The sequence below is a fragment of the Pristiophorus japonicus genome, chromosome 9 (genome assembly GCF_044704955.1).
Source record: "Pristiophorus japonicus isolate sPriJap1 chromosome 9, sPriJap1.hap1, whole genome shotgun sequence".
NCBI lineage: Eukaryota > Metazoa > Chordata > Chondrichthyes > Pristiophoridae > Pristiophorus > Pristiophorus japonicus.
The window spans coordinates 217,527,971-217,553,469 of NC_091985.1; the positions used below are offsets into that span (position 1 = coordinate 217,527,971).

The window sequence follows — 25,499 nt, forward strand, 5'->3', positions numbered from 1 at the left end:
CTGTAAAACGCTTTGAGATGTCCGGTGGACGTGAAAGGCGCTATATAAATGCAGGTCTTCCTTTCTTTTTACAAGGGGATCTAAATCTGGGCCCTTTCGTTACAATTGTGGGCTGTAAACCGTAAAACAGCAGTTACTAGTGCCTTCAGGAGAGATGCTGAGAAAACCCCCATGTGCAGAATGAGAATTAAATCAAGGAGTCAATGATTTTCTCTCCCGGTCACTGGGATCCTGAAGCCTACTCATTGTTCCTTCACAAACATGGTCGCGCATGCGCTCTACGGTTCGACCGATGAAGATGACGACGCAAAAACCCTCAGCCTTTCTTTACAAAGATGGCTGCCGTTAACCTGGGCCTGTGACCGGAAAACTCCCCCAGAGCTGCAAGTTCTCATTCGGGGCTTGCAGCCGACACCATTTGTTGATGGAGCCCACCCGCGGGTGGGGTTACTCCTCCGCGCCCCGCCGTTCACTCCCCGCTGAAATATCGGGCTCCGCGCATTTGTCCGCCTGCGACTTTAGTCTGTGCACCGAACACCCTGGCAAGTACCCCGCCTACACACTGGCCTCCTGTAGTCTGTGCGGCACATTCTCCCCCGCTGGGAATGCTGGGCAATCACCTCGCCATTGAAAGGCTACTTTACTGAATATAACATGATTTACTGTGATTGCATCGAGAACTGAACCATGTTCAATATGGCAGTTAATATTTGTTTCTGATGATCTTAATAAACCCCTACAATTGGCTGGACATTAATATTCTTCATTAATATTTAAAATAAATATTTTCTTCTTTTCATTTTCTTTAAATCTTGACAAAATCATTTTTGTTTCAAACACACTGTGTGAAATATTTGATTTCACTATGATAAGAGACGAATTGATGTGCTGTTACCGACTGTTCCCGAACTTTTCTTACCCTAGATTATTTCAGTTCTCAACGAGTTCACCTTCTACCACATCAAACCCAAGCCTGTTCTATTTGTGTACATGTCTTGTTGGTGTCATAGATTGAACTCACTTTACACTTATTTGAAGTTCCTTTGAACCACCCCTTTAGAGAATTATATTGCATAAGATGTGAAATCAGTTATTTTCTGTATCATTTATCATTTTTTTGATCCAACTTAGTAAAAATCCTCCACAAATAATGCATATGACAGGGGACGAGTGGGAGAAACATAGTAAATAGGTGCATGAGTAGGCCATTCGGCCCTTCGAGCCTGCACCGCCATTCAATGAGTTCATGGCTGAACATGCAACTTCAGTACCCCATTCCTGCTTTCTCTCCATACCCCTTGATCACCCTCGTGGTAAGGACTACATCTAACTCCTTTTTGAATATATTTCGTGAATTGGCCTCAACAACTTTCTTTGGTAGAGAATTCCACAGGTTCACCACTCTGAAGTTTCTCCTCATCTCAGTCCTAAATGGCTTACCCCTTATCCTTAGACTGTGACCCCTGGTTCTGGACTTCCCCAACATTGGGAACATTCTTCCTGCATCTAACCTGTCTAAACCCGTCAGAATTTTAAACGTTTCGATGAGATCCCCTCTCATTCTTCTGAATTCCAGTGAAGACAAGCCCAGTTGATCCAGTCTTTCTTGATATGTCAGTCCCGCCATCCCGGGAATCAGTCTGGTGAACCTTCGCTGCACTCCCTCAATAGGAAGAATGTCCTTCCTCAAGTTAGGAGACCAAAACTGTACACAATACTCCAGAGGTGTGGCCTCACCAAGGCACTGTACAACTGTAGTAACACCTCCCTGCCCCTGTTCTCAAATCCCTTCGCTATGAAGGCCAACATGCCATTTGCTTTCTTAACCACCTGCTGTACCTGCATGCCAACCTTCAATGATGTACCATGACACCCAGGTCTCGTTGCACCTCCCCTTTTCCTAATCTGTCACCATTCAGATAATAGTCTGTCTCTCTGTTTTTACCACCAAAGTGGATAACCTCACATTTATCCACATTATACTTCATCTGCCATGCATTTGCCCACTCTCCTAACCTATCCAAGTCACTCTGCAGCCTCATAGCATCCTCATCGCAGCTCACACTGCCACCCAACTTAGTGTCATCCGCAAATTTGGAGATACTACATTTAATCCCCTCATCTAAATCATTAATGTACAATGTAAACAGCTGGGGCCCCAGCACAGAACCTTGCGGTACCCCACTAGTCACTGCCTGCCATTCTGAAAAGTACCCATTTACTCCTACTCTTTGCTTCCTGTCTGACAACCAGTTCTCAATCCACGTCAGCACACTACCCCCAATCCCATATGCTTTAACTTTGCACATTAATCGCTTGTGTGGGACCTTGTCGAAAGCCTTCTGAAAGTCCAAATGCACCACATCAACTGATTCTCCCTTGTCCACTCTACTGGAAACATCCTCAAAAAATTCCAGAAGATTTGTCAAGCATGATTTCCCTTTCACAAATCCATGCTGACTTGGACCTATCATGTCATCTCTTTCCAAATGCGCTGCTATGACATCCTTAATAATTGATTCCATCATTTTACCCACTACCGATGTCAGGCTGACCGGTCTATAATTCCCTGTTTTCTCTCTCCCTCCTTTTTTAAAAAGTGGGGTTACATTGGCTACCCTCCACTCTATAGGAACTGATCCAGAGTCAATGGAATGTTGGAAAATGACTGTCAATGCATCCACTATTTCCAAGGCCACCTCCTTAAGTACTCTGGGAGAGGGGAGAGAAGGGAAGCGGGAGAGGGGAGAGAGGAAACTCAGGGAAGATGGATCTCATTCTTCCAACCCCCTTTACACCCATGCCCAATTTCTCAGAAAGCTGAGAGCGTGTGTTACAAGGGACATCGTTGGAGTGGATGAAATCCAGAATTCACGATACTGTCACTATTCACTTCACACCCAATAAACCTGTTAACAATCCGTGACCCACACACAATGCCCCATCTATGAAGGGCAGGGGTAAGGTCGTGCACTTGCGCTAGGGTACGGGACTTCGGCCAGTGGAGGGTGCACTTGTGCTGGGGTAAGGAACTTTGGCCGGGGGAGGGTGCACTTGTGCTGGAGTAATGGACTTCGGCCGGGGGAGGGTGCACTTGTGCTGGGGTAATGGACTTCGGCTGGGGGAGGGTGCACTTGCCCTGGTGTAAGGGACTTCGGTCGGGGGAGGGTGCACTTGCCCTGGGGTAAGGGACTTTGGCCTGGAGAAGGTGCACTTGCGCTGGGGTAAGGGACTTCGGCCTGGGGAGGAACTCACTTGCGCTGGGGTAAGGGACTTCAGACGGGAGAGGGTGCACTTGTGCTGGAGTAAGGGAATTCGGCCAGGGGAGGAATGCACTTGCGCTGGGGTTAGGGACTTTGACCAGGGGAGGGTGTACTTGCACTGGGGTAAGGGACTTCAATTGGGGGAGGAATACACTTGCGCTGGGGTAAGGGACTTCGGCTGAAACTTGGTGGCTTTTGCTGGGTTGTTCAAGGTCTGTCCTCTCTGGCCACTGAAGTCAAAATGGATTGAATTACAATTTGCAAAGTCAGTCAGAACTTGGGCTGGGCGGTTTCAGTTACACATTCCAGAGAAATTTCAGGGTGACTTATCTTCCAAGGGGACCAATCAGCAAGAGGTCATGTGATAATGGAGAGCCAATCAGAGACAAAGTAGCCATTTTGGCAGTATAAATAAACGCGCCCATTTAAAAAGTACTTGGATATGCACTTAAAGAGCCACAACCTACAGGACTATGTACTGAGGGCTGGGAGGTGGGATTAGGCCGGGGAGCTCTTTTTTGACCGGCACAGATATAAGTCCATCTGTGTCGTCATTTTCTATGATTCTATGACACAGAGCTGTGTGATTGGTACAGTTTGTATATTACTTTTAAATTTGAGTTGTCGGCTATTCGAATTTGCTGTAACTCTAATGCCGGATATAAAAGAGGGGAGATTTGTGTTTAAATCAAAGGGTCTCCTTGGAGCTTCTCGGAGAGAAGGAACTGCTCAGCTTGAAACTGAAAAAATTTTAGAAATTTCCAATCAGCACTTTTTGACCAATTTTGACTCCCACAGGGATGGGGAATTCTATAAGGAGGAGGAACTGGTCACAATTTGAAAGGTATTAAAGAATTCGAGGGGCTCTTATATTTGGGACTTTTACTTTTTTTGTCCACTCGAGGAGTTGGATCATGGACTTCCTGCTATGAATATAGAGTTGGATTATTGAGCCGTGACTTGTTCATATTTTCTGAAATACATTTGCTGAGTGGATTTAAATTCAAGACCAGATTTGCAGACACGATTCTCTATTCACACATCGAAGGTGAGAGATGCCGTGGGGCACACGCGAAGTACAGTAGCTGAAAGTGTTTAACAGACTGGGTTTTGTGTTCAGTGATTCCGGGCTTGTTACCGATACCTTCCCTGGATACCAAGGCTAGGAGAGGCACTCTGGAAGGTATGGGAGCTGGAAATTGTCCATGAGAGTAACCGAAGGTATGACAACTCATATAATCTGGAGTTAGAAAGTAGAAAATGCCCAAAAGTGGAACAGTCAGTAACAGGACATCAAGTAGTCTATGCTTATCTTGGAGTCATCAAATAGACACACTGTTATCTGAAACATCAAAATATTAAACTCCAATGACAGGGGTTATTAACATCAGCAGAAACAAACTACAACTGTCAGAATGAACACCATTCAGATGAGATGTGATTAACAGCAGCAATAAGCAGAATCCAATCCCTGCAGTCGCTTGTGACCTCGCTGGTGTCTCAGCAGGGTGGATGACTGAGTGAATCCCTTCCCACACATGGAGCAGGTGAACGGCCTCTCCCCACTGTGAACTCGCTGGTGTGTCCGCAAGTGGGATGACTGAGTGAATCCCTTCCCACACTCAGAGCAGGTAAACGGTCTTTCTCCAGTGTGACTGCGTTGGTGTGTCAGCAGACCCATTGTGCTTTTAAAGCTCTTCTGACAGTCAGAACATTTAAAAGATCTCTTATCAGTGTGAACAAGTTGGTGTTTACTGAGGTTGGTTAACTGAGTGAATCCCTTCCCACACATGGAGCAAGTAAACGGCCTCTCCCCAGTGTGAACACGCTGGTGTGTCAGTAGGTCGGATGACTGAGTGAATCCCTTCCCACACACGGAGCAGGTGAATGGTCTCTCTCGAGTGTGAAATCGCTGGTGTATCAGCAGGTGAGATGACTTAGTGAATCCCTTCCCACACTCAGAGCAGGTGAACGGTCTCTCCCCAGTGTGAATGCGCCGATGAGTTTCCAGATAGGACGGGAAACTGAATCCCTTCCCACAGTGTCCACATTCCCACGGTTTCTCCGTGGTGGGGGTGTCCTTGTGTCTCTCCAGGTTGGACAATCAGTTGAAGCCTCGTCCATACACAGAACACGTGTACGGTTTATCCCCGCTGTGAATGGTGCGATGTTTTTTCAGGCTATGTAACTGGTTAAAGCTCTTTCCACAGGCAGTGCACTGGAACACTCTCACTCGGGTGTGTGTGTCTCAGTACTTTTCCAGTCACACTGATGTTGGAAATGTTTTCCCACAGACAGAGCAGACAAACGTTTTTCCTGCCACATTCAAAGGCCGATGATATTCAGATCCTGGTGAATTGTGTGACTCCGTCAGATCTTGACATGATGTTTGGTTTGAGTTTCCCATCTGCAAATTCTCACCTTCTAACACCCTGTAAAAGGAGTTTTCAAAAATTACCACTGAGTATAGGATATAAATTCAGAACAGACAATTCTAGTTTTCATAAAATCATAGAAATTTACAGCACAGGAGGCCGCCATTTGGCCCACTGTGTTCGTGCCGGCTGACAAGGAGCTATCCAGCCTAATCCCACTTTCCAGCTCTTGGTCCATAGCCTGTAGGTCACGGCACTTCAAATGTACATCCAAGCACTTTTTAAATGCTATGAGGGTTTCTGCCTCTACCACCTTTTCAGGCAGTGAGTTCCAGACCTCAACCAACCTCTAAATCCCCTCTAAACCTCCTGCCAATTACTTTAAATCTATGCCCCTTGGTTATTGACCACTCTGCTAAGGGGAAGAATGTTCCCGATGTTGGGGAAGTCCAGAACCAGGGGTCACAGTCTAAGGATAAGAGGTAAGCCATTTTGGACCGAGATGAGGAGAAACTTCTTCACTCAGAGAATTGTGAACCTGTGGAATTCTGTACCACAGAAAGTTGTTGAGGCCAATTGGTTTGATATATTCAAAAGGGAGTTAGATGTGGCCCTTACGGCTAAAGGAATCAGGGGTATGGAGAGAAAGCAGGAATGGGGTACTGAAGTTGCATGATCAGCCATGATCATATTGAATGGCGGTGCAAGCTCGAAGGGCCGAATGGCCTACTCCTGCACCTACTTTCTATGTTTCTATGGCCTTCCTATCCACTCTATCTAGACTCCTCATAATTTTATGCATCTTAGCCTCCTCTGTTCCAAAGAAAACAATCCCAGCCTAGCCAATCTTTCCTCATAGTTAAATTCTTAGTCCAGGCAACATCTTGATTAATCTCTTCTGTACCCTCTCTTTCCTGTAATGTGGTGACCAGAACTGTACACAGTATTCCAGCTGTGACCTAACTAGTGTTTTATACAGTTCAAACATAAACTCCCTGCTCTTGTATTCTATGCATCAGCTAATAAAGGCAAGTATCCCATATGCCTTCTTAACCACCTTATCTAGCTGAGCACAAAAGTAAAATACTGCGGATGTTGGAATTGGAAATAAAAACAGAAAAAGCTGGAAATCTCAACGGGTCAGGTAGCATCTGTGGAGAGAAACAGAGTTAACGTTACCGGTCGATGACCCTTTGTCAGAACTGGCAAAGGTTCAAAATGTAACAGATTCTTAAGGAAGTGCAAGGGGCTCTGAAAGGGGGAGGGGAGAAAAGAACAAAAAGGAAGGTCGGTGATAGGGTGGAAGGCAGGAGAGATTTGAGACTAAAGGGATGATGGGCCAAATTGAGATGGTAATGGCACAAATTAGTAAACAACAGATCAGTCTAGATAGGGTGTCAATAGCGGAATAATTACAGGCTGCCATGGGAAACAGAGAAAAATAATAAAAATAAAAGTGGGGGGTAGTTTGTAAAAATAAAAAGGGAGGAAAGGGAACAAAATATGAGCAGAGGGTGAGGTCTGAAATTGTTGAACTCGATGTTGAGTCCAGTAGGCTGTAAAGTGCCTAAACGAAAGATGAGGTGCTGTACCTCGAGCTTGTATTGAGCTTCATTGGAACAGTGTAGGAGGCCGAGGACAGAGAGGTCAGAGTGGGAGTGGAGTGGAGAATTAAAGTGACAGATGACCAGAAGCTCGGGGTCATGCTTACGGACGGAACAAAGGTGTTCTGCAAAGCCATCACCCAATCTGCCTTTGGTCTCCCCAATGTAGAGACGACCACATCGTGAGCAGCGAATACAGTATACTATATTGAAAGACCCTGAAGGAGTGTTTGGGGCCCTGGACAGTGGGAAGGGAGGAGGTAAAAGGACCGGTGTTGCATTTCCTGTGCTTGCGTGGGAAGGTGCCGTGGGAAGGGGAGGGTTGCTGGGGGTGACTGTGGAGTGGACCAGGGTATCGCAGAGGGAGCGGTCCCTTCGGAATGCTGAGAGGGGAGGGGAAGATGTGATTGGTCGTGGGATCATGCTGGAGGAGGCGGAAATGGCGAGGATGATCCGTTGAACGTGGAGGCTGGTGGGGTAAAAGGTGAGGACAAGGGGAACCCTATCATGGTTCTGAGAGGGAGGGAAAGGGGTGAGAGCAGAAATACGGGAAATAGAAAGGACACGGTCGAGGGCCACATTAACCATGGCGGAGGGGAATCCTTGGTTGAGGAAAAAGGGAGGCATATCAGAGGCACTAGTGTGGAAGGTGGCATCATCAGAGGAGATGAGACGGAGAAATTGGGAAAATGGAATGAATTCTTTACAGGATGCGGGGTGGGAGGAAGTGTGGTCCACATAGCTGTGGGAGTCAGTGGGCTTATAGTGAATGTTTGTCAATAGTCTATCCCCAGAAATGGAGACAGAAAAGTCGCGGAAGAGTCAGATATGGACCATGTGAAGGGAAGAGTGGAAATTGGAGGCAAAGTGAATTAAATTTTCTAGTTCAGGGCGAGAGCAGGAAACAGCACCGATACAGTCATCAATGTACCGGAAAAAGGGGTGAGGAGAGGACCCAAGTAGGACTGGAACAAAAATTATTCCATATATCCCACGAAAAGGCAGGCATAGGTAGGACCCATGCGGGTTCCCAGAGCAACACCTTTAATTTGGAGGATGTGAGTGGAGTTAAAGGAGAAGTTGTTCAATGCCAGAACAAATTCAGCCAGGCGGAGGAGGATGATGGTGGATGGGGCCTAGTTGGGCCTCTGTACAAGGAAGAAGCAGAGCGCTCTCAGACCATCCTGGTGGGGGATGGAAGTATAGAGGGATTGGACATTCGTAATGAAAAAGAGATGGTTGGGGCCAGGAAGCTGGGAACTGCCAGAGTGTGTCGGAAGAGTCGCGGATGTAGGTGGAAGGAGAGTGAACAAGGGGAGAAAAGGTAGAGTCGAGGTAGGAAGAAATTAGTTGTGTGGGGCAAGAGCAGGCTGAAACAATGGGTCTACCGGGACACTCCTGTTTGTGGAAGGAGATAGAAGTGGGCTGTGTAGGTTGGGGATCGATGGGTCTACCGGGGCAGTCCTGTTTGTGGAAAGAGGTAGAAGCAGGCTGTGTGGAGTTGGGGATCGATGGGTTTACCGGGACACTCCTGTTTGTGGAAGGAGATAGAAGCGGGCTGTGCGGGGTTGGGAATCGATGGGTCTACCAGGACAGTCCTGTTTGTGGAAGGAGGTAGAAGCGGGCTGTGTAGGTTCGGAATCGATGGGTCTACCGGGACACTCCTGTTTGTGGAAGGAGATAGAAGTGGGTTGTGCGGGGTTGGGGATCGATGGATCTACCAGAACAGTCCTGTATGTGGAAGGAGTTAGAAGTGGGCTGTGTAGGTTGGGGATCGATGGGTCTACCAGGACAGTCCTGTTTGTAGAAGGAGTTAGAAGTGGGTTGTGTAGGTTGGGGATCGATGGGTCTACCAGGACAGTCCTGTTTGTAGAAGGAGATAGAAGTGGGTTGTGTAGGTTGGGGATCGATGGGTCTACCAGGACAGTCCTGTTTGTAGAAGGAGATAGAAGTGGGTTGTGTAGGTTGGGGATCGATGGGTCTACCGGGGCAGTCCTGTTTGTGGAAGGAGATAGAAGTGGGCTGTGTGGGGTTGGGGGTCTATGAGGTTGGCGGCCGTAGAGGGAAGATCTCCAGAGGCGATGAGGTCTGTGACAGTCTGGGAAATGATGGTTTGATGTTGGGTAGTGGGGTCATGGTCCGGGGGAAGTAGGAGGAAGTGTCAGAGAGTCGGGAGACACATTCTATATCACACTGCAGGCTGGGTGAGGCATCCGCCATTAAATGTCGATCTTCCACCTGACAGGAATGTGATTGGAAGCAGGTAAAATGTGTTTGGAGCAAGGACTACAAAATAAACTGAAACCCCAGTGCTTGGTGTCATTAAAAACCGTCACATTCAGTGTAGACGTGTCCACAGATCCCTGAAGGTAGCAGGCCAGGTAGATCAGGTGGTTAAGAAGGCATACGGAATACTTGCCTTTATTAGCCGAGGCATAGAATACAAGAGCATGGGGGGGATTATGCTCGAACTGTATAAAACACAACATAGGCCACAGCTAGAGTACTGCGTGCAGTTGTGGTCATCACATTACAGGAAAGATGTGATTGGTACAGAGGAGATTTACGAGGATGTTGCCTGCACTGGAGAATTTTAGCTATGAGCAAAGATTGGCTAGGCTGGGTTTGTTTTCTTTGGAAAAGAGAAGGCTGAAGGGAGATCTTATTGAGGTGTTTAAAATTATGAGGAGCCTGGATAGAGGGATAGGAAGGACCTATTTCCCTTTGCAGAGGGGTCAACAACCAGCGGGCATAGATTTAAAGTAATTGTTAGGCGGTTTTGAGGGGATTTTAGGGGAAATGTCTTCACGCAGAGGGTGGTGGGTCTGGAACTCACTGCCTGAAAAGGTGGTCGAGGCAGAAACCCTCACCACATTTAAAAAATACTTGGATGTGCACTTAAAGTGCCGTAACCTGCAGGGCTACGGACCTAGAGCTGGAAAATTGGATTAGGCTGGATAGCTCTTGGTCGGCCGGCGCGGACATGATGGGCCGAAATGGCTTTCTTCCATGCTGTAAATTTCTATGGTTTTATGATTCAGTAATAGCACAGGTTAGATGCAGATTAAAGCTCCCTCTACACTGTCCATCAAACCCTCCCAGGGCAGGTACAGCACGGATTAGATACAGATTAAAGCTCCCTCTACACTGTCCCATAAAACACTCCCAGGGCAGGTACAGCACGGGTTAGATAGAGAGTAAGGCTCTCTCTGCATTGTCCCATCAAACACTCACCACGGCAGGGACAGCACGTGGTTAGATACAGTGTTCCATCAAACAGGTCCTTTTCTGCTCACTTTATTATTTACACCGACACACACTCACTCCGGGTACAGTTTGATCCTGATTGCTGCAAATCCCCTCAGCCTTTCCACTCTGCTCTCTCCAGATGTAATTAGCTACAAGACAGCAAGAAACAAACTGGATGCACAGATTTCAGGAGAGAAAGCTTTCATCTGATGTTCCTGTCGGGGGATTCTCTGTAGCGGGAAAGGTCATTGTGGGTGCTACAGAAAACAACAAATCATTAATACCAGGCAAAGAATACCGAGAGAAAGAGAGCAATAGAAGGCGAGACAGAGAGACTGACAGAGAAAGGGACAGTGAGAGAGATGGCGAGAGAGAGAGACACCGACACAGAGAGGGAGACGGAGAGAGACTGACAGAAAGAGAGAGAGAGAGAGAGAGAGAGAGAGGACAGAGAGAGACTGACAGAGAGAGAGATGGCACGAGAAAGAGACACTGACACAGAGAGGGAGACGGAGAGAGACTGACAGAAAGAGAGAGAGAGAGAGAGAGGACAGAGGACAGAGAGAGACTAACAGAGCGAGAGAGAGAGAGATGGCGAGAGAAAGAGACACTGACATGGAGAGAGACCGACGGAGAGAGAGACAGATGGACAGAGAAACTGACAGAGAGCGCGAGAGAGAGAAGGGGACAGTGAGAGTTGGGCAGAGAGAGGGACAGAGAGGCACAAATTTAGGACTCATGGGATTGGGGGTAATATATTACATGGATTGAGGATTGGTCAATGGACAGAAAACAGAGAGTAGAAAAAAACGGGTCATTCTCGGGTTAGCAAGCTGTAACTAGTGGGGTACCACAAGGATCAGTGCTTGGGCCTCAGCTACAATCTATATCAATGACTTAGATGAGCGGGCCGAGTGTAATGTATCCAAGTTGACTGATGATACAAAGCTAGATGGGAAACTTATTTGTGAGGTTAATGCAAAGAGGCTGCAAAGGGACACAGACAGGTTAAATGAGAGGCCAAGAACATGGCAGATGGAATATAGTGTGGCTAAATGTGAAGTTATCCGCTTTGGTCGGCAAAATAGAAAAGCAGTGTATCTTTAAATGGTGAGAGATTGGGAAATGTTGGTGTTCAGAGGGACCTGGGTGACCTTGTACACGAATCACTGAAAGTTAACATGCAGGTATAGCAAGCAATTAGGAAAGCAAATGTTATGTTGGCCTTTATTACAAAAGGTTTGGAGTATAGAAACATAGAAATTTACAACGCAGAAGGAGGCCATTTCGGCCCATCATGTCCACGCCGGCTGACAAAGAGCCGCACGGCCCTTGGTCAACAGGCCTGAAGGTTATATATAAACCTATGAACAATGACAGAAAGGCAAAGAGCACCCAGCCCAACCAGTCCACCTAACACAACTGTGACACCTCTTACCCTTATAGTATGAGAGTAAACATATCTTACTGCAATTATATAGGGCCCTGGTGAGACCACGCCTGGAGTACAGTTTTGGCATCCTTATCAAAGGAGGGATATACTTGCCATAGAGGGAGTGCAATGAAGGTTCACCAGACTGGTTCCTGGGATGGGTGTATTGTATTATGAGGAGAGATTAAGGAGACCAGGCCTATATTCCCTAGAATTTAGAAGAATGAGCAGTAATTTCATTGACGTACATAAAAGGTCTTTAAAGGGTAGATGATGGGATGATGAACTAGGGTTCACTGTCTCAGAATAAGGAGTCGGCCATTTAGGACTGAGATAAGGATAAATTTCTTCACTCAAAGGGATGTCAGTATTTACAACGGGTGCCCGGGAGTGTGTCAGTATTTACAGGAGGTCCCTGGGAGTGTGTCATTGTCTACAGGGAATCCCCGGGAGTAGAAACATAGAAAATAGGTGCAGGAGTAGGCCATTCAGCCCTTCGAGCCTGTACCACCATTCAATAAGATCATGGCTGATCATTCACCTCAGTACCCCTTTCCTGCCTTCTCGCCATACCCCTTGATCCCTTTAGCCGTAAGGGCCATATCCAACTCCCTCTTGAATATATATAACAAACTCCATAGGTTAACAACTCTCTGAGTGAAGACATTTCTCCTCATCTCAGTCCTAAATGGCTTATCCCTTATCCTTAGATTGTGTCCCCTGGTTCTGGACTTCCCCAACATCGGGAACATTCTTCCTGCATCTAACCTGTCCAGTCCCATCAGAATTTTATATGTTTCTATGAGATCCCCTCTCATTCTTCTAAACTCCAGTGAATACAGGCCCAGTCGATCCAGTCTCTCCTCATATGTCAGTCCTGCCATCCCGGGCATCGGTCTGGTGAACCTTCTCTGCACTCCCTCAATAGCAAGAACGTCCTTCCTCAGATTAGGAGACCAAAACTGAACACAATATTCCAAGTGAGGCCTCAACAAGGCCCTGTACAACTGCAGTAAGACCTCCCTGCTCCTATACTCAAATCCCCTAGCTATGAAGGGCAACATGCCATTTGCCTTCTTCACCGCCTGCTGCACCTGCATGCCAACCTTCAATGACTGATGTATCATGACACCCAGGTCTCGTTGCACCTCCCCTTTTCCTAATTTGCCGCCATTCAGATAATATTCTGCCTTCATGTTTTTGCCCCCAAAGTGGATAACCTCACAGCATCCTCCTCACAGCTCACACCGCCACCCAGCTTAGTGTCACCTGCAAACCTGGAGATTTTACTCTCAATTCCTTCATCTAAATCATTGATAAGCTGTAAATAGCTGGGGTCCCAGCATTGAGCCCTGCGGCACCCCACTTGTCACTGCCTGCCATTCTGAAAAGGACCCGTTTATCCCGACTCTCTGCTTCCTGTCTGCCAACCAGTTCTCTATCCACGTTAATACATTACCCCCAATACCATGTGCTTGAATTTTGCACACCAATCTCTTGTGAGGGACCTTGTCAAAAGAATTTTGAGTCCAAATACACCACATCCACTGGTTCTCCCTTGTTTACTCGACTAGTTACATCCTCAAAAATTTCTAGAAGATTTGTCAAGCATGATTTCCCTTTCGTAAATCCATGCTGACTTGGACCAATCCTGTCACTACTTTCCAAATGCGCTGCTATTTCGTCTTTAATAATTGATTCCAACATTTTCCCCACTACTGATGTCAGGCTAACTGGTCAATAATTTCCTGTTTTCTCTGTCACTTCTTTTTTAGAAAGTGCTGTTACATTAGCTACACTCCAGTCCATAGGAACTGATCCAGAGTCGATAGACTGTTGGAAAATGATTACCAATGCATCCACTATTTCTAGGGCCACTTCCGTAAGTACTCTTGGATGCAGACTATCAAGCCCTGGGGATTTATCGGCCTTCAATCCCATAATTTTCCCTAAAACAATTTTCTGGCTAATAAGGATTTCCTTCAGTTCCTCCTTCTCGCTAGAGCTTCGGTCCCCTAGTATTTCCAGAACGTTATTTGTGTCTTCCTTAGTGAAGGCAGAACTAAAGTATTTGTCTGTCATTTCTTTGTTCCCCATTATAAATCCACCTGATTCTGACTACAAGGGACCTATGTTTGGCTTCGCTAATCTTTTCCTCTTCACATATCTAGAGAAGCTTTTGCAGTCAGTTTTTATGTTCCCAGCAAGCTTTCTCTCATACTCTATTTCCCCCCTTCTAATTAAACCCTCCTATGCTGAATTCTAAATTTCTCCCAGTCCTCAGGTTTTCTGCTTTTTCTGGCCAATTTATATGCCTCTTCCTTGGATTTAACATGATCCCTAATTTCCCTTGTTAGCCACGGTTCAGCCACCTTCCCCGTTTTATTTTTACTCCAGACGGGATGTACAATTGTTGAAGTTCATCCATATGATCTTTAAATATTTGCCATTGCCTATCCACCGTCAACCCTTTAAGTATCTTTTGCCAGCCGATTCTAGCCAATTCATGTCTCATACCATCGAAGTTACCTTTCCTTAAGTTCAGGACCCTAGTCTCTGAATTAACTGTGTCACTCTCCATCTTAATAAAAAATTCTACCATATTATGGTCACTCTTCCCCAAGGGGCCTCGCACAAGAAGATTGCTAATTAGTCCTTTCTCGTTACACATCACCCAGTCTACGATGGCCAGCCCTCTAGTTGGTTACTCAACATATTGGTCTAGAAAACCATTCATAATACACTCCAGGAAATCCTCCTCCACTGTACTGTTACCAGTTTCGTTAGCCCAATCTATATGTAGATTAAAGTCGCCCATGATAACTGCTGTACCTTTATTGCACGCATCCCTAATTTCTTGTTTGATGCTGTCCCCAACCTCACTACTATTGTTTGGTGGTCTGTACACAACTCCCACTAGCGTTTTCTGTCCTTTGGTATTCTGCAGCTCTACCCATACAGATTCCCTATCATCCAAGCTAATGTCCTTCCTTACGACTGAGTTAATTTCCTCTTTAACCAGCAACGCTACCCCACCTCCTTTTCCTTTCTGTCTATCCTTCCTGAATGTTGAATACTCCAAGATGTTGAATTCCCAGCCTTGGTCACCCTGAAGCCATGTCTGCGTAACCCCAATTATATTATATTCGTTATTAGCTGCCTGCGCAGTTAATTCTTCCACCTTATTACAAATACTTCTCGCATTAAGGCACAGAGGCTTCAGGCTTGTCTTTTTAACACACTTTGTCGCTTTAGACTTTGGCTGTAATGTGGCCCTTTTTGATTTTTGCCTTGGGTTTCTCTGCCATCCACTTTTACTTTTCTTCTTTCTATCTTTTGCTCCCATTTTACTTCCCTCTGTCTCCCTGCATAGATTCCCATCCCCCTGCCATATTAGTTTAACCCCTCCCAAACAGCAGTAGCAAACACTTTCACAGGACATTGGTTCCAGTCCTACCCAGGTGCAGACCATCTGGTTTGTACTAGTCCCACCTCCTCCAGAACCGGTTCCAATGTCCCAGGAATTTGAATCCCTCCCTCCTGCACCACTCAAGTCACATATTCATTTTAGCTATCCTGCAATTCCTACTCTGACTAGCACGTGGCACTGGTAGCAATCCTGAGATTACTACCTTTGAAATCCTGCTTTTTCATTTAACTCCTCGCTCCCTAAATTCAGCTTGTAGGACCTCATCCCGTTTTTTACCTATATCGTTGATAACTACATGCACCACGACAACTGGCTATTTACCCTCCCCCTCCAAAATATTCTGCAGCCACTCAGACATCCTTGACCCTTGCACCAGGGATGCAACATACCATCCTGGAGTCTCGATTGCGGCCGCAGAAACACCTATCTATTCCCCTTACAATAGAATCCTCTACCACTATAGCTTTCCCATTCTTCTTCCTGCCCTCTTGTGCAGCAGAGCCACCCATAGTGCTATGAAGTTGGCTGCTGCTGCCTTCCACTGATGAGTCATCCCCCCCAACAATACCCAAAACAGTGTATCTGTTTTGGAGGGGGATGACTGCAGGGGACTCCTGCACCACTTTCCTTCCACTGTTCTACCTGATGGTCATCCATTTCTTAGCTGCCTGAGTAACCCTTGCCTGCGGTGTGACCAACTCACTAAACGTGCTATTCACGACATCCTCAGCATCGCGGATGCTCCAGAGTGAATCCATACGCAGCTACCGTGCCGCAATGCAGTCTGTCAGGTGCTGCAGCAAGATACACTTCCTGCACATGTAGTGTCATCAGGGACACTGGAAGCGTCCCTGAGTTCCCACATAACACAGGAGGAGCATGATACGTGTACAGCGGGTCTCCTGCCATGACTACACGTGTCTGTGCTATCCTGCCATGAGTGTGTCAGTATTTACAGTGGATCCCCGGGAGTGTGTCAGTATTTACAGGGGATCCCCAGGAGTGTGTCAGTATTTACAGGGGATCCCTGGGAGTGTGACAGTATTTACAGTGGATCCCTGGGAGTGTGTCAGTGTTTATAGGGGATCCCCGGGTGTGTATCAGCATTTACAGGGGATCCCCGGGAGTGTGTCAGTATTTACAGGGAATCCCTGGGAGTGTGTCAGTATTTACAGGAGGTCCCCGGGAGTGTGTCAGTATTTACAGGGGGTTGCCAGAAGTGGGTCAGTATTTACAGGGAGTCCCCGGGGAGTGCATAAGTATTTATAGGGAGTCCCCGGGGAGTGCATCAGTATTTACAGGGAGTCCCCGGGGAGTGCGTCAGTATTTATAGGGAGTCCCCGGGGAGTGCGTCAGTATTTATAGGGAGTCTCCGGGGAGTGCGTCAGTATTTATAGGAAGTCCCCGGGGAGTGTGTCAGTATTAACTGGGAGCCCCAGGAGCGTATCGATATATTTAAGGGGCCTCCAGGGAGCGTGTCAGTATTTACTTACTTGATCACTGAGGTGAAGTCGCCCCAGATGTTGGGGGTATCCTCTGCTGGCTGTGAGCCTGGAGTGGAGCCCGAGGCCACGGGGGTGACATCTAGTCTGACATCTGTAAAAGATCAGACAGAGGAGCCAGCAATCAATTTCTTCCTTCAACGAACCCCCGGTGTTCTCCAATAATGCCCCAAGACCCTTCCTCTTGCCGAGGCGATGACCCACACGGGGATGTAAGGTTTTGCTGATGAGCTATTCGGCTCGCAACCAACCCTAAACACTGCCTCATTTTGGCCCACCATGTCCAACAAACAGCTATCCAGTATAATCCCACTTTCCAGCACTTGGTCTGTAGTCCTGTACGTTACAGCACTTCAAGCACACATCCAAGGACTTTTTAAATGTGGTGAGGGTTTCTGCCTTTCAGGCAGTGAGTTCCAGACCCAAATCACCCTCTGGGTGAAGAAAACTCCCTTCAAACCCTCTCTAATTTAAATCTATGCCCCTTGTTGACCACTCAGCCAAGGGAAATAGGTCCTTCCTACCCACTCTATCTAGACCTATCATAATTTTATACACCTCAATAAGGTCTCCCCTCAGCCTCCTCTGTTCCAAACAAAAGAAACCCGGCCTATCCAATCTTTCCTCATCGCTAAAATTCTCCAGTCCAGGCAACATCCGCATAAATTTCCTCGGTACTCTCTCCAGTGCTATCACATCTTTCCTGTAACGTGGTGACCAGAACTGATCGCAGTACTCTAGCTGAGGCTTAACTCATGTTTAATACAGTTCAAGCATAACCTCCATGCTCTTGAATTCTTGGGCCGTTGAATAGCGAGTAAGAGCAGCGATCCTGGCTGATTAGCAAACCCCAGCAGCCCCCCAGCCCAGTCCAGGGACATCAAGCTCCAATCATGTTCTTATTCGCGCACACCGGCCGAGATCAGGTTAATTCAGCACCGGGCCGGTGATGGAGACTGGGTCTCCCCTGCCAGCGCTGTGTGGACAGGTCCCACACGTATACCCTGCAGCTCCGCCCACCTCCAGCTGGACCCACAGAAGTGCCTCGCTCCCGCTCGCGGTCCCCGGGGCCTCCATCATCATCATAAACAGTCCCTCGGAATTGAGGGAGACTTGCTTCCACTCTAAAAGTGAGTCCTCAGGTGACTGAACAGACCAATACGAGAGCCACAGTCCCTGTCACAGGTGGGACAGTCAGTGGTTGGAGGAAAGGGAGGGTGGGACTGGTTTGCCGCACACTGCTTCCGCTGCCTGCGCTTGTTTACTGCCGCTCTCGGCGATGAGACTCGAGGTGCCCAGCGCCCTCCCGGATACACTTCCTCCACTTAGGGCGGTCTTTGGCCAGGGACTCCCAGGTGTCGGTGATGATGTTGCACTTTATCAGGGAAGCTTTGAGCGTAACGTTTGCACTGCCCACCTTTGGCTCCTTTGCCGTGAAAGATTTCCGCTCCGACATTGTCCGCCGGAACCAGCCTCGCCGGCGCTACTGCTAACCCCCACTTCCGGCGTCTGTGCGTCACATCCGGTCTGTGGCTGGCGAACCTGACGCGTCTCCCCTGACAACTGGGGGGGGGAGACCGTTAAAAACCGCGATTAATTCATGAAACATTTGCAGCAGTCGATTTAGTTTTATGAGCAGATTCTTCGCTTTATCATGGTATCAAAATAAACAAATGCCAGGTTAGGTTATTTTATTTTAAACTTCGCGCCTGCGCACGGGCGCCCTCCCGCCGCCTTCCTGTGACGTCAGGAGGTCGTCTCACTGGCGTAGCCCAGTACGCAGGCGTGGGCTGTATATGGAGCATGCGCAGTGTGACCTTGATTAGAGGCGGCCGCGGTGTGTGAGCAGGCGGAGGAGGTCGGACGTGTAGTTTGGAGTCGAATTTCAATCATCGGGGCGCAGGGGAGTAATGTACTTGACAGATGAGCTTCATAATCACCTGGTGCAGACCACCAACCCGAACTAAAAAAACAACAGGTCTCCGATTTGCAGCTCCGGGGCGTTTTCGCAGTAATAGGCCCAGGCTCACGGTCGCCATCTTTGTAAAGGAAAGCTGCAGGTTGGTGCGCCGCCATCGTGATTCAGCGAGCAGTAGAACGCATGCGTGGTCATCTTTGTGAAAGAACAATGTGTGGGCGGGGCTTTAGGGTCCCAGTGAACCCAGCCAGAGTCAGCACCTTCAGGAGAGGAGAGGGAGGGGAACCAGTGAGTGTAGAACTGAACCCAGCCAGAGTCAGCACCTTCAGGGGAGGAGAGGGAGGGGAACCAGTGAGTGTAGAACTGAACCCAGCCAGAGTCAGCACCTTCAGGGGAGGAGATGGAGGGGAACCAGTGAGTGTAGAACTGAACCCAGCCAGAGTCAGCACCTTCAGGGGAGGAGATGGAGGGGAACCAGTGAGTGTAGAACTGAACCCAGCCAGAGTCAGCACCTTCAGGGGAGGAGAGGGAGGGGAACCAGTGAGTGTAGAACTGAACCCAGCCAGAGTCAGTACCTTCAGGGAAGGAGAGGGAGGGGAACCAGTGAGTGTAGAACTGAACCCAGCCAGAGTCAGTACCTTCAGGGAAGGAGATGGAGAGGAACCAGTGAGTGTAGAACTGAACCCAGCCAGAGTCAGCACCTTCAGGGGAGGAGAGGGAGGGGAACCAGTGAGTGTAGAACTGAACCCAGCCAGAGTCAGCACCTTCAGGAGAGGAGAGGGAGGGGAACCAGTGAGTGTAGAACTGAACCCAGCCAGAGTCAGCACCTTCAGGGGAGGAGAGGAAGGGGCACCAGTGAGTGTAGAACTGAACCCAGACAGAGTTGGTGGTGAAAACTGGGAGCGGAGGACAAGCTGTCTTCAGACATGCGAGGTGTTTGAATTTCAGCACAAGGAAGACGGAGAGTGTATGGGACGGGGATTTACAGCTTTAAAGGAACAAGAGAGGAAAGAATTTTCCATAAAATCTAGAATTATCTGTTCTGAATTTCTGTCCTGTACTTGACATTATTTTTGCAAACTCCTTTTCCAGGGTAATAGAAGGGGAGGATTTGCAGACGGGAAACACTAACCAAACATCACGTCAAGATCTGACTGAATCATTCGATACCTCAGGCCTTTGAATGTGGAAGGAGAAATGTTTGTCTGTTCTGTCTGTGGCTACAGATTTCAAACATCAGTGTGACTAGAAAAACACCAAGACACACACACCCAAGTGAGAGTGTTCCAGTGCACTGACTGTGGTAGGAACTTTAACCAGTTACACAGCCTGGAAAAACATCGCACCATTCACTGCAGGTAGAAACCGTACACGTGTTCTGTGTGTGGACGAGGCTTCAACTGGAGAGACACAAGGGTACCAGCACCATGGAGAAACCATGGAAATGTGGGGACTGTGGGAAGGGATTCAAATTCCCGTCCCTGCTGGAAACTCATCGACGCAGTCATTCCGGGGAGAGACCGTTCGCCTGTTTACTCTGTGGGAAGGGATTCATTTGTTCATCCCACCTTCTCACTCACCAGCGAGTTCACACTGGAGAGAGACCGTTCACCTGCTCCATGTGTGGGAAGGGATTCACTACCTCATCCCAGCTGCTGATGCACCAGCGAGTTCATACTGGCGAGAGGCCGTTCACATGCTCAGTGTGTGGGGAGGGATTTACTCAGTCATCCAGCCTGCTGAGACACCAGCGAGTTCACACTGGGGAGAGACCGTTCACCTGCTCAGTTTGCAGGAAGGGATTCACTACCTCATCCCACCTGCTGAGACACCAGCGATTTCACACTGGGGAGAGACCGTTCACCTGCTCCGTTTGCAAGAAGGGATTCACTACCTCATCCCACCTGCTGACACACCAGCGAGTTCACACTGGGGAGACACCGTTCACCTGCTCCATGTGTGGCAAGGGATTCACTGTGTCATCCCGCTTGCTGACACACCAGCGAGTTCACACTGGGGAGAGGCTTGTATGTCCGGTGGAATTCACTACTTCCTCCAACCTGCTGAAACACCAGCGAGTTCACAAGTGACTGCAGGGTTTGGATTCTGCTGTTATCCCAGATTAAATCGTGTTCATTCTGACTGTTGAGGTTTCTTTCTGCTGATATTGATTTCCCTATAACTGGGCTGGAGTTTAATATTCTGGATATTTGACCAATTAATCAAGGGAAAAGGCTGATAAAAATAATGCTGATTGTGTTTGCATCCATCCTTAACTCTTTAAAGGGCTTTCTTGAAATACTGAAAACTACAACAAATGGAGCTAATCTTTTTTAAACAATTGAGAATAAAATGAATTGAGTCTGCAGGTTGGTTTTGGATTTCTCTGGGATGGAGCCGGACAGGATGTGCCTTGATATACCGCCGGTGTCCAGTAGATGACGCTGTCCATCCAATTAACTCTGACTGAGAGGAACGTGACTGCCCCCGAGGGCAGGAGGAATGAGGGCAGCTCAGGGTCAGACACTGATCTCATTCTCCCCACAAGGACATCACACACGGCACCCCCCACCCCCCCTCTCCCTGGGGCAGCTCAGACACTGAACATTCTGCACCCTTCCTGGGATATCTCTGGGTCAGACACTTGGAGTCAGAAGGGGAAGATCCAGTTTTCATGGATAATGTAGGAACCAAAGACATAGGTAGGACTAGGAATGAGTTTCTGCTCAACGAGATAGAGGAGTTGGGGTCCAAATGAAAAAGCTAAACCAAAAGGTAATAATCTCTGGATTGTTACCTGAGCCACACGCCAATTGGTGTAGAGATAAGCAGATTAGAAAGTAAATGCGTGGCCCAAAGATTGGTGTGGGACGCATGAGTTTGCTTTATGCACAATAACACCAGCACTGGGCAAAAAGAACATAAGAATTAGGAACAGGAGTAGGGCATCTAGCCCCTCGAACCTGCTCCGCCATTCGATAAGATCATGGCTGATCTGGCCGTGGACTCAGCTCCACTTACCCGCCCGCTCCCCATAACCCTTAATTCCCTTATTGGTTAAAAATTTATCTATCTGTGACTTGAATACATTCAATGAGCTAGCCTCAACTGGTTCCTTGGGCAGAGAATTCCACAGATTCACAACCCTCTGGGAGAAGAAATACCTTCTCAACTCGGTTTTAAATTGGCTCCCCTGTATTTTGAGGCTGTGCCCCCTAATTCTAGTCTCCCCTACCAGTGGAAACAACCTCTCTACCTTTATCTTGTCTACCCTTTCATGATTTTAAATGTTTCTATAAGATCACCCCTCATCCCTCTGAACTCCAACGCGTAAAGACCCAGTCTACTCAATCTATCATCATAAGGTAACCCCCTCATCTCCGGAATCAGCCTAGTGAATCGTCTCTGTACCCCCTCCAAAGCCAGTATAACTTCCTTAAGAAAGGTGACCAAAACCGCACGCAGTACTCCAGGTGCGGCCTTACCAATACCCTATACAGTTGCAGCAGGACCTCCCTGCTTTTGTACTCCATCCCTCTCGCAATGAAGGTCAACATTCCATTCGCCTTCCTGATTACCTGCTGCACTTGCAAACTAACTTTTGGGGATTTATGCACAAGGACCCCCAGGTCCCTCTGCACCGCAGCATGTTGTAATTTCTCCCCATTCAAATAATATTCCCTTTTACTGTTTTTTTCCCCAAGGTGGATGACCTCACACTTTCCGACATTGTATTCCATCTGCCAAACCTTAGCCCATTCGCTTAACCTATCCAAATCTCTTTGCAGCTTCTCTGTGTCCTCTACACAACCCGCTTTCCCACTTATCTTAGTGTCATCTGCAAATTTTGTTACACTACACTCTGCTCCCTCTTCTAGGTCATCTATGTATATTGTAAACAGTTGTGGTCCCAGCACCGATCCCTGTGGCACACCACTAACCACAGATTTCCAACCCGAAAAGGACCCATTTATCCCGACTCTCTGCTTTCTGTTAGCCAGCCAATTCTCTATCCATGCTATAATACATTTCCTCTGACTCCGCGTACCTTTACCTTCTGCAGTAACCTTTTGTGTGGCACCTTATCGAATGCCTTTTGGAAATCTAAATACACCACATCCATCGGTACACCTCTATCCACCATGATCGTTATATCCTCAAAGAATTCCAGTAAATTAGTTAAACATGATTTCCCCTTCATGAATCCATGCTGCATCTGCTTGATTGCACTATTCCTATCTTGATGTCATGCTATTTCTTCCTTGATGATAGTTTCAAGCATTTTCTCCACTACAGATGTTAAACTAACCGGCCTATAGTTACCTGCCTTTTGTCTGCCCCCTTTTTTAAACAGAGACGTTACATTAGCTGCTTTCCAATCCGCTTGTACCTCCCCAGAGTCCAGAGAATTTTGGTAGATTATAACGAATGCATCTGTTATAACTTCCGCCATCTCTTTTAATACCCTGGGATGCATTTCATCAGGACCAGGGGACTTGTCTACCTTGAGTCCCATTAGCCTGTCCAGCACTACCCCCCTAGTGATAGTGATTGTCTCAAGGTCCTCCCCACATTCCTGTGACCAGCAATTTTTGGCATGGATTTTGTGTCTTCCACTGTGAAGATCGAAGCAAAATAATTGTTTAAGGTCTCAGCCATTTCCACATTTCCCATTATTAAATCCCCCTTCTCATCTTCTAAGGGACCAACATTTACTTTAGTCACTCTTTTCCATTTTATATATCTGTAAAAGCTTTTACTATCTGTTTTTATGTTTTGCGCAAGTTTACCTTCGTAATCTATTTTTCCTTTATTGCTTTTTTAGTCATTCTTTGCTGTTGCTTAAAATTTTCCCAATCCTCTAGTTTCCCACTAACCTTGGCCACCTTATACGCATTGGTCTTTGATTTGATACTCTCCTTTATTTCCTTGGTTATCCACGGCTGGTTATCCCTTCTCTTACCACCCTTCTTTTTCACTGGGAGCTGTTCACTCACACAAAGAGGGAGCTGTTCCATTGGGATGGGCTTGACTTGAACTGGGCAGGAACCAACGTCCTGGCGAATTGAATAACTAGAGCAACACACAGTGCTTTAAACTAATGAAGGCGGGGTGGGGAGATCCAGGAAAATACAACACGCTGTAGATACAGAGAAACAGCAACAAGAGACATGTCAAGGCTGTAGAGCAGAGCAGAGTTTTGGGTAAAAATAAGCAGAGTGTATCGGGAAGGGACAGAGAGAATAACAAAGGTAATCGGGCATTACTGACTAAGGAGACATTAGCGAAAAATAGAAAAAAGTCAAAATTTAAGGCACTATATCTGAATGCATGAAGCATTCTCAACAGAATAGATGAATTAATAGTGCTGATAAAGATTAATCAGTTTAATCTAATAGGCATTACGGAGACGTGGTTGCAAAGTGACCATGGTTGAGAACTAAATATTCCAGGATACGGAACTTTTAGAAGCAATAGCAAAATGGAAAAGGAGAAGAGGTAGCCCTGATAATAAAAGATGGGATAAAGACAGTAGAGGAAAAGGATCCTAGCTCGTAAAATCATGAAGTAGAATCAGTTTGGGTGAAGCCAAGAAATAGCAAGGGGCAGAAAACATTGGTGGGAGTTCTTTATAGGCTCCCAAACCATAGTGGTAATGTAAGGCACTGTATGAATCAGGAAATTAAAGATACATGTAACAAAGTTAATACAATAATCATGGGGGACTTTAAGCTGCATATAGACTGGGCAAACTGAATTTGCAGTAATAGTGTGGAGGACGAATTCATGGAAGGTATACAGATGGTTTTCTAAATCAGTATGTTGAGGAACCAACTAGTGAATAGGTTATTGTATATCTAGTAGTGTACAATAAGAAAGGGTTAATTAATAACCTTATAGTAAAAGGTCCCTTAGGGAAGAGTGACCATAATATGATAGAATTTTGCATAACGTTTGAAAGTGATTTTAATTAAATCCAAAACTAGGGTCTTAAATTTAAACAAAGGAAACTATGTAGGTATGAGGGCAGAGTTGGCTAAGTTAGATTGGGAAAATACATTAAAAGGAATGACTGTAGAAAAGCAATGGCCATCACTTAAATAATGAATTAATAATTTACAACAAACATACATTCCGTTAAGGCATAAAAACCCCACAGGAATAGTGGTCCAACTGTGGCCAACAAGAGAAGTTAAAGATAATATTAGTTCAAAGGAAGATGCTTATAATGTTGCCAAAAGGATCAGTAAGCCTGAGGATTTGGAAGATTTAAAAATTCAGCAAAGAAGGACCAAAATATAGATGAAAGGGAAAATAGAATGAGTAAGCTAGTGAGAGACATAAAAACAGACTGCAAAAGCTTCTATAGGTATATGAAAAGGAAAAGATTAGCAAAGGTAAACGTGGGTCCCTTACAGGTGGAGACAGGAGAAATTATAATGGGATATAAGGGAATGGCAGAGAAATTAAACAAATACTTTTGTGCTTGTTTTCATGAAGATACAAGAAACCTGCCAGAAATATTGGAGAACCAAGGGTCTAGTGAGAATGAAGAACTGAAAGAAATTAGTATTAGTACAAAAATGATACTGGAGAATTTAATGGGGCTGAAAGACGATAAATCTCCTGGAACTGATGGCCTACATCCTAATGTTTTGAAAAAGGTAGCGAAAGAAATGGTGGATGCATTGGTTGTCCTCTTCCAAAATTCCATAGATTCTAGAA

The 25,499-nt window shown here is 46.7% G+C and overlaps 2 protein-coding genes across 2 annotated transcripts in view; one reads left to right on the forward strand and one right to left on the reverse strand.

The window, feature by feature from the left end:
• The window catches only part of LOC139273679 (zinc finger protein 420-like), a 60,095-nt gene extending 38,954 nt beyond the window's left edge, over positions 1–21,141 (forward strand). Inside the window, exon 4 of the mRNA XM_070890717.1 lies at positions 20,278–21,141. Coding sequence (XP_070746818.1) covers positions 20,278–20,863 — 586 coding nt within the window. The 3' untranslated portion in view covers positions 20,864–21,141. The remainder of the gene's footprint in view (positions 1–20,277) is intronic.
• LOC139273673 (zinc finger protein 239-like) lies at positions 706–5,358 on the reverse strand (the record flags this gene model as incomplete). Its single annotated transcript, XM_070890710.1, has 1 exon — positions 706–5,358. A coding segment is annotated over one exon (654 nt), but the record flags the coding sequence as incomplete, so codon positions are not given.
• Positions 21,142–25,499: the final 4,358 nt, after the last annotated feature.